The 14,634-nt window shown below is 44.4% G+C and overlaps 1 protein-coding gene across 2 annotated transcripts in view; it reads left to right on the plus strand.

The window, feature by feature from the left end:
• The window catches only part of cnksr2a (connector enhancer of kinase suppressor of Ras 2a), a 35,424-nt gene that overhangs the window by 8,013 nt on the left and 12,777 nt on the right, over positions 1–14,634 (plus strand). The window contains exons 2-13 of one of the 2 annotated variants that reach the window (XM_035619555.2): positions 1,402–1,565; positions 2,278–2,480; positions 6,276–6,363; positions 7,113–7,154; positions 8,454–8,573; positions 9,080–9,139; positions 9,426–9,494; positions 10,569–10,715; positions 11,745–11,857; positions 11,978–12,132; positions 12,356–12,445; positions 13,440–13,654. In XM_035619555.2, the coding sequence (XP_035475448.2) occupies positions 1,402–1,565; positions 2,278–2,480; positions 6,276–6,363; positions 7,113–7,154; positions 8,454–8,573; positions 9,080–9,139; positions 9,426–9,494; positions 10,569–10,715; positions 11,745–11,857; positions 11,978–12,132; positions 12,356–12,445; positions 13,440–13,654 (1,466 nt within the window). The remainder of the gene's footprint in view (positions 1–1,401; positions 1,566–2,277; positions 2,481–6,275; positions 6,364–7,112; positions 7,155–8,453; positions 8,574–9,079; positions 9,140–9,425; positions 9,495–10,568; positions 10,716–11,744; positions 11,858–11,977; positions 12,133–12,355; positions 12,446–13,439; positions 13,655–14,634) is intronic. The other variant, XM_047329912.1, reaches the window with a different exon arrangement.

The raw sequence follows: 14,634 nt of genomic DNA on the forward strand, positions 1-14,634 counted from the left end.
CATATTTGATAGTGTGGTTATGATAGATGAGTGTATTATAAAGCAGGGACTCGGAGCGGGGGAAATCAATGCCCATTCCTCAGAGGTGTGTGTGTGAGTCTGAAGTGTGTGTGCTTGCCAGTTGGCTGTTTGTTAAGAGGTTAGGAGCTGGATACATTCATTGTTTTGGGAGCCAGGGGGCTGCAGCTGAGCTGCTCTATCTTGATCTGCTTTCCTTTGACTCAGCAAACTTGCTCCAGCCAGACAAACACACACTCAAACGGACACACACTCTCTCACACACACACACACACACACACACACACACACACATACACCAACGATCCGCACACCCACATCTGCAGTTCTAGAGAGATCGCCCCACACATGCTCACAACGCAAACGTTACACAATCAAACAGAGCGTAAAGTCTTACCTGGGCGACCGCCCGATTGAACATCCATTACCCCGCTGTTCCAGTCTCCTGACTCTCGTTGCAGGTACAAGTTTGTTTTGGGTCCTTCGCAGCAGTAAATCGCGCTGATCGGACACCACTTTGCCTTTAGAATTATAGTGAGAGCTCGTATAATGGGCCTGTCAACGCCGTCGCAGGTCAAGATGCGCAAGTGGTTATTAGGATATAAAGTGATGACAATGTACATGTTCTACACTGTAAAATTCAGTAAGGGGAAAGGGTTCGTAAAAGTGGCAGTGAAAAAAAGCTCTAACCACTTTAAAAACATAATCATAAAAAAATGTATTATACTCTCTGAGCTCCAAGGCTGCAACTAACAATTATTTTTTACCATCAATTATCTTTCTGCATGCATGCTTAACATACTGACAATGACAATGCTAATGTGCTGATGCTAACAATGGGTTCCATTATACCTCGGGGCTCGGAAATCGGGGTTATCGTTCAATCTCGGAAACTCTCGACTTCCCGATTCTGAGCTATAGTGGAACGAGCCATAGGTAGTTCTACCGCGTACTATCGCTTTTACCATTGTAGTTAAGCATGCAAAGGTTTTGCTGATTAGCACTAAACACAAGTAACTGAACTTGAGCACAAATTAAAAATGCTAATGTCAGCATGTTAACATGCTCACAACAACTATGCTAACATGCTGATGCTAAGTAGGCTAATAGCTAAACACAAGCAAACTGAAGTAGTGGACAAATTAAGAGGAAAAGTCAGATTAGGACGTAATATTTTTTTAAAAACAGTTATAAAAGTTGGCGGGTACGTAATGCAGGAAGTTTTCAGTTTATTTATACTGGAGCTAAGTAAAATAAAACATTTTCTGATACTTAATCTGGTTTTATTTTACGCTCCCTTTGTGGTCCGGATGTCACTTGGTGACAAATCGGAGTTTTCCTTATTGCGGGTAACCTTGACAACATGTGTGTCGTGTGCTCCAGGTCTGGACGACTGCTTGCAGCAGTACGTGTGTGTGTTTGAGCGCGGCGGTGTGTGTGGGGAGAGGCTGCTGAGGATCAGCCACGCCGAGCTGGAGGAGCTGGGAGTCTCTCGCATCGGACACCAGGAGCTCATCCTGGAGGCCGTCGACCTGCTCTGCGCTCTGGTGAGTTTGTCCGTTTCGTTGTGAATGTAATAGAATGCAGGAAGTAAATCGACAGTGTCCTGCATCAAATCTGTGAATCTCCCAATTGTCACTTTAACAATCTGAGACAAACGGTCCCATTTTCAGAGTTTGCCTCCGTAAATCCCTTTCAAACTAGAGACGTCCTGGGAAAACAACTAACTGGCTACATGGGAAATTGTTAGATGGTCAAGAAACTGAACAAAAAACTTGCTGAATTTGTATATTTCTTAAGTATATAATATATAATATAATATATAATCACACATCAAGTCAAACAAGGAAGGAAAATAGAGAATTGTCCATTACCCTTACTCAATTTATTGGCCTTAGACCCTCATCAAGGTCCCGGAATGATACATGTATCATATACCACATATATAAAGTAAAAAAAAACTGAATTTGCTAAATAAATACTAACCATAGCTGTTTAATGAATAATGAAAGCAAAAATGTACAATATTTCCCTCTGAAATGTATTGCAGTACCTTAAAATTGTACCTTATCATAAGTACAGTGTCATACTTCCTCTCTAATAAATACAGAATATTAAGTCATTAATATGCACCAGACTTCCTAAGAAACTCTGGTAAACATGTTGACAAATAAGAATCTAATTTGTATTCATGGTGGTTCCCTGTTTGAAGTCTCAGCTAATCTCTGTGTGTGTGTGTGTGTGTGTGTGTGGGCTCAGAACTCAGGTCTGGAGACGGAGAGCGTCAGGACTCTGGCTCACAAGCTCGGCGCCTCGGCCAAGAACCTGCAGAACTTCATTTCCGGCCGCCGCCGGAGCAGCCAATCGGAGAGCAGAACCTCGCGGCGGCTGCCCAACGATCTGCTGACCTCTGTGGTCGACCTCATCACCGCCGCCAAGAGTCTGCTCGCCTGGCTGGACAGGTAATACGTTCACGGGCTCCCTGTTACTCTTTGTTTGCATTGCACGTACTGTATGTGGATACAAAATATGAATTAAGGCCAAATCTGTAAGAATATTTTGTGAAAATCCTCTCGCAAATTGAATTCGAGAAGATTTCATGGATTTCATTTCATTGGCCTTGTGGTTTTCCTGCTGTGAGACCGCACACCCACACCGGTGTTTTAATTATTCAAATGATAAGAAGCTCATATCAAATTTGCTAAATTGATTGTATAAATGTTAATATTTTCAGGTTCTGTTAGTCTTCGATGATTGTAATATCTTTGGGTTAGGGGGTTTGGGTCAGAGAAAATAAGACAATTAAAGATATCCAAAGAAGTTGGACTTTATGGAATTATAGTGACATTTTTTGGTATTTGATGACATTTTAAAGGCGAAAAAAGTTGATTACTTGATGAATTTGTTTTTCACTTAACCAAAATAATGTAAGACGTCTTCACTCTGATGAATTTGTTGATCCAGCACTTTATTGTTTATTATAAAAACCCTCATGTTTTTAGTTTTTTTTTCTCAAAGCGATAATGTCAGACCTTTATCTCATCACGTTTCTCCGTCTCTCCCTCGCTTCTTCCTTCTCTCGCTCTGTCACTTCATTTATTCATGACTCGACACGATCTCCTGCACACGACACACACACACACACACACACACACAAACATCAGATACTGAACTAAAGGTCTTTGACATTGGTTCTTGAAAATGCCAGACACCCACATCTGTCCTCAGGCCAGCTCGACACACACACACACACACACACACACACACACACACACACACACACAAGCACACCCACTCCAACACACTCGTATGAACACACACACACACACACACACACACACACTCGCAGCCACACTCCCGGACCCAGAAGCAGTGACACACACACACACACACACACACACACACCCAATGCGAGTGCACACGGGGTCGCCCACGCAGAGTGATGCAGCTGTAAATGGCAAAGCGACAGTGAGAGGCAGACAGACTCAGCCGCTCCTCCGTTCACGTACGAAATGTTTTCATCCCGCGGATCATTCGCGCCAAACATGGAGAGAGGAGCATTTTCCAGCATTTTTTTTTTATTTCTCAGTGAAACATCATCTGCCGAAGAAACAAACGAGCGAGTCAAAAGGAGCTGAATATCTTGTCGAAATGAAACCTGCCTGAATTCCTTAATAGACACTAACGATGTGGAAAAGGTTATGGTTTCCACGCGTGTTAGGGCCCGACTCTGTCTTGTGTTGATAACTGTACGACGTCTCTTCTCTAATAGGCTTACAACAGAGGCAAATTAGCACAAAGCATGAAAATGAGCCTCCGTCATGTTCTTTTCTTCCTTCCTGCCTCTGATTCCCCGACGTCTCTTCATCCCCCACAGTCCTCCATATTCATATACAGTCCATACGTTTCTCGACAGACGCCGCTCTCGTCTCCGCGCAGACATCACATTCGCAACCCCTTCCTCTTTTTTAAAAATAACTGTCAGATCGTGATGACAGAAATTGGAAGTCGTGTCTCAGCATCTTTGAACTCCTCATTTCCTCTTTATGTGCACATTTGAAAGCATCTGCCCATGAATTAATAACATGCCCAAAGAGACCGGGAGTTCATGTGTGTGGTGTGTTTTGCTGATAGCTTCAAAATGCGGTTTTAGATCCTTTTTCATGCCGAGTGCGTGTCCACTGAATCGATCGAACCCCCCGGCGAAGAGCAAAAATCAAAATTAATGCGCCGATATTTTTTCGGATTTGCAAAAAAATTCGGTGTCAAAATTTGCGCGAGTCATCAGTTGTCAACCCGCTCTTTTGTCTTGTGTGTATGTCATGAACTCACTTTTGTCCTAATTTCTTTTTATATTTAAAACCATCAGATGATGTGGAGGAGGAGAACGCCGTCGGGGCCACTTGTTGTTTACCACAGGAAACAGGAATTATGTCTTCAAATAGTTGTTTTAGTCGGTAATTTGCCACACTATATATAATATTATATATCATAGCCAGATGTTAAGATCTACCCCTGAGAAGGACTATAGAAATTCTTGTTGGACCCATTGGAAACTCTTAATTTTGGTTTTATCATGACATTTTGAGATTTCTGGGTATGGTTTAGACTTTTTCGGTTATTTCCTGTTTTACTTTGAAATTTGCTCACCTTGTGTGTCTTTTCTTTTTTTTGCTCCCTCCTGTGTTTGTCTGGTTTGAGGTCCGACTGAGGCCGACGACACGATGAGAATGAGGTCGCTCACCGGTTCGCCCGCTTGCACATGCACACCGTCACGTTGCTCCTCATGGCATCCCAAGGGACCGAACCTCGTTCCGACCAAGAGAGGTGGTCTCGCCCCGATCAAACCGAACCCGTGGTTGGGTGTCGTTGGCGGTGGGAAAATCATTTTTTTGGAGGGGGGCGGTTGGGCCTTTTGGATCGATCGCAGGAAGTTGAGGCAGCGAGATGTCGCAGAAGAAGGAAAAGAAGAAAAGGGCCGCGGTAGCACCCGGTGGAGAGGAGGGCGCAAAATATTTCATTTGCAATTTGGTCCGAAGAAACAGAAAATGCTTCCCGCCTAAATTGACCACGCACCGGCGTCGGACGCACGACCGTCGGATCGGACTGAAATATTCCGCTCAATTTGACGCAAATCGGCCGCTAAGTATTCGGGGTCTTAGATGACCCTCACTGCATTTCGCCAAGATGCAGTCGGACTCCGGTGTTTCTCCGGCGGCAGACAACGTCCGACCCGGCCCCCATCGGGAGAACAAGTGCTTTTTTGTTCCGAGCGTTGTCGTACGGGTCGGAGGCCCCGATCGTGAGCGAAGACAGTCTGTGTAGCCTTAGGTCCTGCGTATATATAGCACTCAGCCTCAATACTGATGACCCAAATCACACACACACACACACACACACACACCACAGATAAATCATACACTGGAGGCTCTGGCCGAATTTTCTAATCTGGGTCTGTAGAGCAATGAGGCAAAGTAAGGATGGCGTTCATCACCACCACAACAACCTGTTGTTCCTGTAACCGTGATGTGCATGTTTGTCATTGAGCGGGAAGCTTTGTGTGGTGTTATGATAATGAGACTTTACAGCAGAGATTTATGGATCCAGTAATATTTTATTGTGCATCGGTTGCGACGTCCCTTTGTGTCTGCAGTCATTAGCTGCGGCGCATTTCTCACGTTCGGAACCCGTTTAGTCCGGGTTATGTCACAGTACGCCATTTCATAAGCTTCGAGAAGAAGACTCGCACTTGCAGGAAGGAGCAAGCAAATGTTTGACAGTTTATTTCTGGCAAAATCAAAATGAACTCGCTGATGTTTTGAGGCGCAAGAAGGGATGCTGTCGGATTGCGTGAGTCATTAGTTGTCAAATGGTTTGACGGTGTTGCTTTTAAAAAATGGATGAAACTATTCATTTTTAAACAGAGTTGTAAATCAATTGACTGATGACTGTTTTCTGATCTTGCTCGTACAACGCGTCCGATTTTTTTTTTTTAACGCTCGTGCAAATTGCAACAGATTCACTCCCGGATGAGTCACAGACAATTTCCACCACATTCACCGCATCCGCCGACTGAACCGACTCCTGTCCCCAAGTGTGTGTGTGTGTGTGTGTGTGTGTGTGTATACACACTGTTTGTGGCTGTTATTATTTTTCTTATCTTCTCTCTAACAAGGCTGCTGTCCGTCTCCTCTGCACATTATCTAATGCAGCAGAATCATTACAACACACACCGGCGTGTTATCTTTTCCTCCCAGGTCTCCGTTTGCTGCAGTGGCGGACTACTCGGTAACCCGAAATAATGTCATTCAGCTCTGCCTGGAGCTCACCACCATTGTACAGCAGGTGTGTGCAATTGTCCGGCTCTGTCAGTGTGTGTGTGTGTGTCAGTGTGTGTGTGTGTGTGCGTGTGTCAGTGTGTGTCAGTGTGTGTCAGTGTGTATGTCAGTGTGTGTGTGTGTGTGCGTGTGTCAGTGTGTGTGTGTGTGTGTGTGTGTGTGTGTGTCAGTGTGTGTCAGTGTGTGTCAGTGTGTGTGTCAGTGTGTGTGTGTGTGCGTGTGTCAGTGTGTGTGTGTGTGTGTGTGTGTGTGTAAGGCTGATAGCTCTTATTCTCCTCCACTTCAAGTGCGAGGCGAAGGAGGCTGCATTGGGTTGTCATATCCCCTTAAGAACAGTGTGTGTGTGTGTGTGTCTGTGTGTGTGTGCGCGTGTGTGTGATGCAGCAGCCTCAGACTCTGCATCCTTGAATGAGACTTTGCTATTTAAGTCCTCGCTTCCTGTCTTTTCGTACAGCTGATGTGTGTGTGTGTGTGTGAGTTTGAGTGTGCATGCGCGTGTACGTTAACGTATAAAAAGATAAATGTGTTTGTTTATTTGTTTGCGTGGGCCTGATTTTTATCTGCGAGGGGTGTGTGGAGTGTGCAGCTGTGCGGTTCGGAGGTGCGAGGCCTATAGACGGTGCACAGAAGTGTGAGCGGGATGGGACTGTGTGTGTGTGTGTGTGTGTGTGTGTGTGTGTGTGTGTGTGTGAGCGTGTTTTTTTGCGAGACATGATGTTCTGCATCCCGCTACATTCAATTCTGCTTGTCCCCCAGGACTGTACGGTGTTTGAGACGGAGAACAAAATCCTTCACGTGGTGAGTCCTGCTCCGCCAGCCAGATGTGTGGACGTGTGTCAACCTGCTTTTTTTTTTAAAGGAGACATATGATGCTCATATTCATGTTCATAATTTGATGCTCTAATGTTCAGTAAACGCATCAGTTTCCTCAGAGTGTCCATTCCTGCAGCTCCTCGGTTTTAAGATCCGATCTCTTTAAGGCCCCCCTCCCGTGATATGATATGATATGATATGATATGATATGATATGATATGATATGATATGTACAATTCTGTGGAATAAGATACCCAATTTCCCCCCAGGGAGCAATAAAGCTATAAAGAGCCAGGATAGTTGTTTCCCCCCGTTTTCAATCTTTATGCTAAGCTAGGCTAACAGCGCAAGAACAGGAAAACCTCCATTCATTCCAAAACTGGTGTTAATTCATTGCTAGCGTCATAGTCATATGATTTAAAAAAGCCTGAATTAGCAAACTGTGTGTGACATCTTTAAAGTACCAGGGATTTTGCCCGTGTTTTGTTCTCGGATATTCAACTCGGAGACTCACGAGAACGGATTGAGTCCGAGTTGATCCTAGATATCGTTCAGGATATTTAAAATGAGAGAAAGTCGTGCAGATACCCTTGGTTTCATTTGTTCTGTTCCAATTGAATGAAAATGAGTGGAATTAAATGACATTTTAAACATTCAACATTGACATATCCTTTCCAAAGAGAGAAAAAATATGTCCCAGTCGCTCGGGGTCAGTGGTTTGTGAACTGAGGCGACGCTGATACTAAATTGACCTTCTTCACAGCAGACGTTTTGACTCATCTGGGTTTAACTGATATCATCACCAATTACTGCAATGGAAATCTTTTGAAAAAGTTTGGGACCTACTGGTAAAAATAATAGAAACAAAAATGAAAGAAATAGAATGAAATAAAAAAATCTTTCTGGCTTTTTGCGTGGATCTCTATTTGAGTCAACCTCAACCGGAGACGTTTGTGTGACCGTGCCCTTAGTGTGGAGGCCGAAGCCCAGAAAACAATTGACCAATAGAATTAAAACTATCTGCGTGACTAGATACCAATACGTCCTCTTTTTTTAATGTGGGTGAACCGACCCTTTAAGATGCAAACACCCGAGCTGTGATGGTGGCGTCCATTTTATTGGCGGTTGGTTGGTTTTGGAAGGAAATTGAAAAATTAAAAAAAAGAGAGAAACGAGAGCAGTGAGCAAAGTCATTGTTAATCGTTTTCTTGTTCTCGTCTGTTTTCTTTTCAATAAAGCACCACCGGTGAACCTGTTTTCATTAAACCCTCTGTGTCTCTGCAGTGTAAGACTCTGTCGGAGGTGTGTGAGCACATAGTGTGCGTGTCCTCCGACCCGCTGGTCTCCCAGTCGGCCCACCTCGAGCTGGTCCACCTCACCAACATCAAGACCTCTGAAGGCCTGGTAATGACTCCGCTCTTCACTTTAACTGGTACATGTGAACCGTGTGCGGTTGTTGTAGGTTTTTATTTATGTGTAACTGAAAACAAACTTTTTTTCTAATGGAGTTCGACGTGTCAATTTTTTTGCTTTTTGTTCAAACATTTGGATGAAGCCACTGACGGCCTGTGTGTGTCTTTGAGGTCCATTCAATCAAATAAATAATTAGAAATCTATATGATACGTTAGAAACCACACATATAATGACAACTTTGGCCTCCACAGAGTTGGAGGACTTCCCAAAGGAAGCACATATGAAGTAAAAAGTATCGGTCCCAGCACGGAACCTTGTGGAACTCCATGGCTAGCTTTTGTATGAATGGGAGATTTGTTGTTAATCTCCCAAAGTTAAGTTAACATTTGTGCTACATTTGGATTAAAAAACCCACCTCGGGCTTGTTCCATGCTCACATACGAGATGCAGCCTTGAAACCTCCTCAATCACCTTTTCTGTCCTTTCTGTCCATCAGGGCATGTACATCAAGTCGACGTACGACGGCCTCCATGTGATCACAGGAACTACCGAGGCGGTGAGACGCCTCAAAAATCCCATTATTCATTATTAAGTCCACATATGAAGTCACAGCGAAGCACTGAGCGTCGCCCAATCCGTCTCAGAATATCTGCAGAAACTGACATTTAAAATCCCCAACGGCTCATCAGACCCCTGTGGTGACGACCCTGCGAGGGAGTCCCCCCCCGTTGTACTATGTCTGATTTAAGCACCGTTTGTTGTGAAAGTGCCGCGCTCTTGTATGCAGGGATCAATATGCTCAGGATCAATTCGTGGTTCTTTCTCTCTCTGTGGCTCTGTAGTCTCCAGCTGACCGCTGTAAGAAGATCCACGCGGGAGATGAAGTCATTCAAGTCAATCACCAAACGGTGGTGAGTGTCTTATTGTGTCTGTGTGGTTTTTCTTCTTCTTCATGTTCTAAATATATATTTTTGTATCGATTAGTTTTTTTCTGCTGACCGAGTGGTTTGGAAACTTGATCTGCATTTTTCGGCTTATTCTCACTTTCACTTCGGGGAAACTTTGAATGCAGTACTTTCACTCGCAACTGAGTATTTCTACATTGTTGTTTTGATATTTTGACATAAGTAAAGCATCTGAATACTCCCGTGTGTGTTAGTAGTTATGTTTGTATCTGATGAATCAAAAAATCTTTAATAGGACAAAAGGCCTGTTAATTCATGTAAGGTTAATTAAATGACCTCTCCTTCTTACTACACTTTTTTGATATCCACAATTAAATAACTTCAACTTTTTGTATATTTCTCAAATTGATAGCTATTAAAATATATTCTTTTTTTTTTATAGAATTTGTAGATATAAACACATTTATGAAGCTGCTATGATCAATATTTCGGTGCAACAGTGAATCAAATGACAATATGTGATTTAAGAGGTGTCACTCTTAATGAGGATGAAATAGTTTTGGGTTTTCCTTTAAACTTCAATGTCGTGGTTCTGTTTCAAAAATGAGTCCGATGCATTGCAGGTTCAATGTCACACCGGTATGACGGATTGTGCGAGTTAAAGAGTTTGTTGGTCTTCATGAGAAAGCTATCGGCCCACAGAGAAAGAGCTTCTAACAACAAACTACTTATTTTCATTCTGGTTTACAGTTTGTCTTTCTTCGCAAATCTCCTGCTCACAGGAGCGTCGGCCCGGTTCTTTGCTCTAAAGACTGAAGTAGAATATACGATTAAGAAGCATTTGTTTTCAAATCGAGGGCAGGTTACATCACACGGAGGCGCTATAGATAGACTTCACCGCCACCTCCACACCCACTTGCCTCGCACGGAGATCTCAACGAGTCCAGATCCAATCACGACGTGGACAGACTTCCAACCTGAATGCGCCCGAGCGCTGCTCGTGTACCTCAGGTGGTGCTTTGTGTTGTTCACTTATCCAGACCGTGGGTGTGTTTGCCACTGTCCCCTCCCGTTCCACAGGTGGGCTGGCAGCTGCGCAACCTGGTGGGCTCGCTGAGGGCCGACAAGGGCGTGGTGTCCCTGACCCTGAAGAAGCGTCCGCAGAGCACGCTCAGCTCCGCCCCCGCGCTGCTGAAGAACATGCGCTGGAAACCCCTGGCTCTGCAGGTGGGACCGGCGCTACCTCTCATATAGACTTTTACTAAAGCGCCCCGGACTGGCCCACATGCTGTAATTCCCCACAGCGTTTCGTGTGACGGCAGCCAAAGTGTGTAATTGGGTCAGGGTGCTGTGGCTCGGCGCCGCCCGACACACACCCCGGGATGAATGGGAAGGGAAACGTTGACGACACGCGCCCCCCCCCACATTCCCCATGATCCCCGTGAATTAGGAAACGTAGCTCCCTCATTGACGCCGGTTAACGCAAAGGAATAACTGCTTTGTGACCACATTAACCACAAACCCGTCAAAGATAATTCAGATTTATGGCGCGTTCCTTCAGACCTCCGACGTCCGAGTCAGCTCGCCAACACCCCGATTTCGAAATCCAAGATGGCTGCTCCGTGTATAAACAAGTAATCTTCACGGACGACAGCTACCTGGATTACGTATTCATTTGGTATTAATGTATATGTTCATATATGATATGTATGACTTAGATATTTATAAAAAAGGGTCTTGGAGTTGTGATTTAGACTTTCAGTTTCTTTCCAAGTTGTTCGGCTGATGTGATCTACTCCGTTTCCTTCTTTCAGCCTGATGCGTCAATTGGACCAAAACTCACCGATGTACAATATATTAAGAGTAACAAGGGAAAAACATGAATCAGCAAAAAACTTCAACTAAATCTGCAGCTTTATGCAAATCTTATGGTGTGTAGTTAGGGAGGGTACTCGCTGAAGTAGGATGCCGGAAATTTTGGACTTTACCCAATTTATTTAGAAGAAGAAAGGAAGGAACAGCAAGTTAACATATTACATTTGGGCTGCTGCAGGGGTTGTGTTTACTTCTCTTTTACTTTTAAATATCAGATAAATATGCTTTAGTCTGCTGCTTGCAAAATGCAAAATAGGAAGGACCTCATGTAAAGTGTAACCCATTCAAACATGTGTAACTTAACAGAGTACACAGGATTCCACCAGAGCCCTGAAAGTCGAAATAAAACTTAAAATGGATTGTCCACTTTGCTCTCCGCAGCCAACCAGAAGCCCAGGCAGCGGTTCAGGCACGCCCTTGGACACGCCCACCAAGAGCTCGGCGCTGCAGGACCTTTACATCCCCCCTCCGCCCGCTGAGCCTTACACACCCAGGTAACTGTATCCGTGTGTCAAAGAAGAAGAAGTGGAACTCGCGACAGCGCAGATAATCTCTGACTTTGATGCACATTTAGTTTTTTCCCTGGTTAAATCTTTCCTCTGCTGTTGCCATAGAGACGAGACGGGAGCCCTGTCTGTAGACGAGGCGTCTCGCAACCACGGTGGAGTCAGCCTGGCCAAGCGCTCCGAGTCGCCCAACTCCTTCCTGGATCAAGAGTCTCTCCGGCGAGAAGAGGAGGAGCCCGTGTACTGCACCACGCCCACATATGGTACAGTGTCGTGATGACTGAGGTTATATAATATGTATATAAACATAATGAGGGTAGGAAGCAATCTGCCAGAGCCCGAGAGAGTTAGAGAAAAAATTATAATCATGAAAAGAATAAAAAAAAAAACTTTGCAAGAATCATAAATCACCTAAATATCGTTTACATATTACGTTTTGTAATTGTGTGTGTGTGTGTGTGTGTGTGTTTGTGTGTGTGTGTGTAGGCAGGCTGAGGCCCATCTCCATGCCTGTGGAGTGTAACTGGGTGGGCGACTATGAAGACCCAGCCAAGCTCAACAGAGAAAGTCGCAGAGGTGAGTGTCGGCGTGTGGAGTGTGTGTGTGTGTGTGTGTGTGTGTGTGTGTGTGTGTGTGTGTGTGTGTGTGTGTGTGTGTGAGTGAGTGTAGATCAATGCGCCTCCCTTTCTCTAATTCGTCTATGTGATTAGCATCACAGAGAAACGAAATAAGAGGGGATGAGGAGAGGAGGAGAAAAACAGGTAGACCGTTGGCACAAAGGCAGAAAAAAAATGAAAGGGTGGAAGAATGAAAGCGACGGAAAGAAAAGAAGAGACTGAGTGAGTGAGGAAGAGAAGGAGGGAGGAGAGGAGAGATGGAGGCAGAAATAAGAAAAATAAATAAATAACTGTTCCCCCTGACCTCCACCTGAATCACTCACGCAGTTGCCATGGCGACGCTGACAGCAGCTCTTCTCGTGTGTCTCACTCTCCTCTGGCCGCTGCCTAGCAACCGGGGGGAAGGACATGAGGGCGGGAACTGTGGAGAGAGAGAGAGAGAGAAAGAGAGAGAGAAAGAGAGAGAAACCTGGGTTTCCACCCCAGTGGAAAGAAGTTGGTAAAAAAAAGAAAATAACAAAGATGGAGGAGACTTAAACATGTATTCAATAAAAACAAGCCGACTTGTTGCACCCATGTTCAATAACACTAGATGATTCTTGCATGTGCTAAAATGAAAGTGTAAAACATTTGAATGGTATTTGAAATCTTTACAGATGTTTGCACTTTTCTTTATATTTAATAACTGATTGGCTCAGTTATCATGCTGATTTGATTAAAGGTCAAAACCATTGATTCAGATTTATTATTTTTGAGGAATATTTGAGTGATCATGACATTTTGACGCTATTATTTTTTTTAATACATTTTAATAATGAGTCTCATTAATTAACCCGGAATACCTCACTGAGATTGAAAACCTTATCATAGGCAGCATTGATAAACGGCATATGAAAGACTAAAATAATAATAATCTGACATATGGTTCTGACGTGATCTTGTGTGTTTCACAGAGGCGTCGCTCCTGCGTTACGTGGGCCTGCCCGGCGCCGACGAGCGGATCGGCTCCGACGACTACTCCTCCCACACGGCCCGTCCGGGCAAGCGGACCAACGACACGACCAAGCGCGCCAAGAGGCGGAGCCACCACAGCCAGAGCCCCTCCCACTACGTCCTGCAGACCAATCAGAGGGATTCCCCGCCCCGAGACCCAGCCTCCATTTATCACGTAAGTTTGATATTTGTATATGGATATATCACAAATAATCTAATGTCTTACTATACGTGCATAGATTTTAAAATTGAAGTTTTGACTAGTTCCATATTTGGATTATAAATTTATTCCCAAATGGATTTTTTATGAAACAATCTTTTTCTCAATAGGTATTAGAGAAGATTGATGCCTCTCTTATGTTTTTACGGTAAATTTATAACAAAAACAAAATCCACCTCTCCACCTAGTAAACATATTGTTTTTTTATTTGTTTATTTTGCACACAAAGAAAATGAATTATTAATTTTATATGCGTTTTTTTTATGGAGCCGTTTCTTTCTCCAGTCTACTGTTGAAGCGAAGGTTTAGTTGCCAGGCTAGCTGTTTCCCCCTGTTTCCAGTCTTTGTGCTAAGCTAAGCTAACCAGATCAACTGCATCATATTGTATTTGATGAATTTTCCCTGACTATCTTTAGGTTTCCAAGCATTTTTTTCTTCATATTTTATATATTTCAAGCACTAAACAATTAATCAGTTAATCCCGAAAATATTCTGCAGAATAATCAAAAAGGAACATAATCGATTTGGAGCCTTAGTGATGATAAAAAAAATCAGCGTCTTCTTCCGACCGGATCAAGCGGTCATGACTCGGGAGATGTGATGGTGTGTTTGAGTCATCGCCCCCCCCCCCCCCCCCCCCCCCGATGAATAAGAGCCGTAGTGAAGTGTGAACCGAGCCGGTGCAGACTGCTTATTACCCCCGCTGTCGCTTCCACGACACGTGTCCGCCCCGGCCTGTCGGCCTGAGCTCGCCGCCGTGGCCGCCGGTGACCTTATTCATCTCGACAGCGTCTCTTCTGGAGAATTAGACGCGTTTTGCGAGCGTGTGCGCCCGCCCGCCGTGTCACGCCGTGTGCACGAGTGCGCGTTTGCCCCGTGTGCGCGCCCGCTGCGATGGCAGATGGCGTGTCAGCGGGTGTGGGCGGGCCCCTGTC

The sequence above is a fragment of the Scophthalmus maximus genome, chromosome 21 (genome assembly GCF_022379125.1).
Source record: "Scophthalmus maximus strain ysfricsl-2021 chromosome 21, ASM2237912v1, whole genome shotgun sequence".
NCBI classification, from domain to species: domain Eukaryota; kingdom Metazoa; phylum Chordata; class Actinopteri; order Pleuronectiformes; family Scophthalmidae; genus Scophthalmus; species Scophthalmus maximus.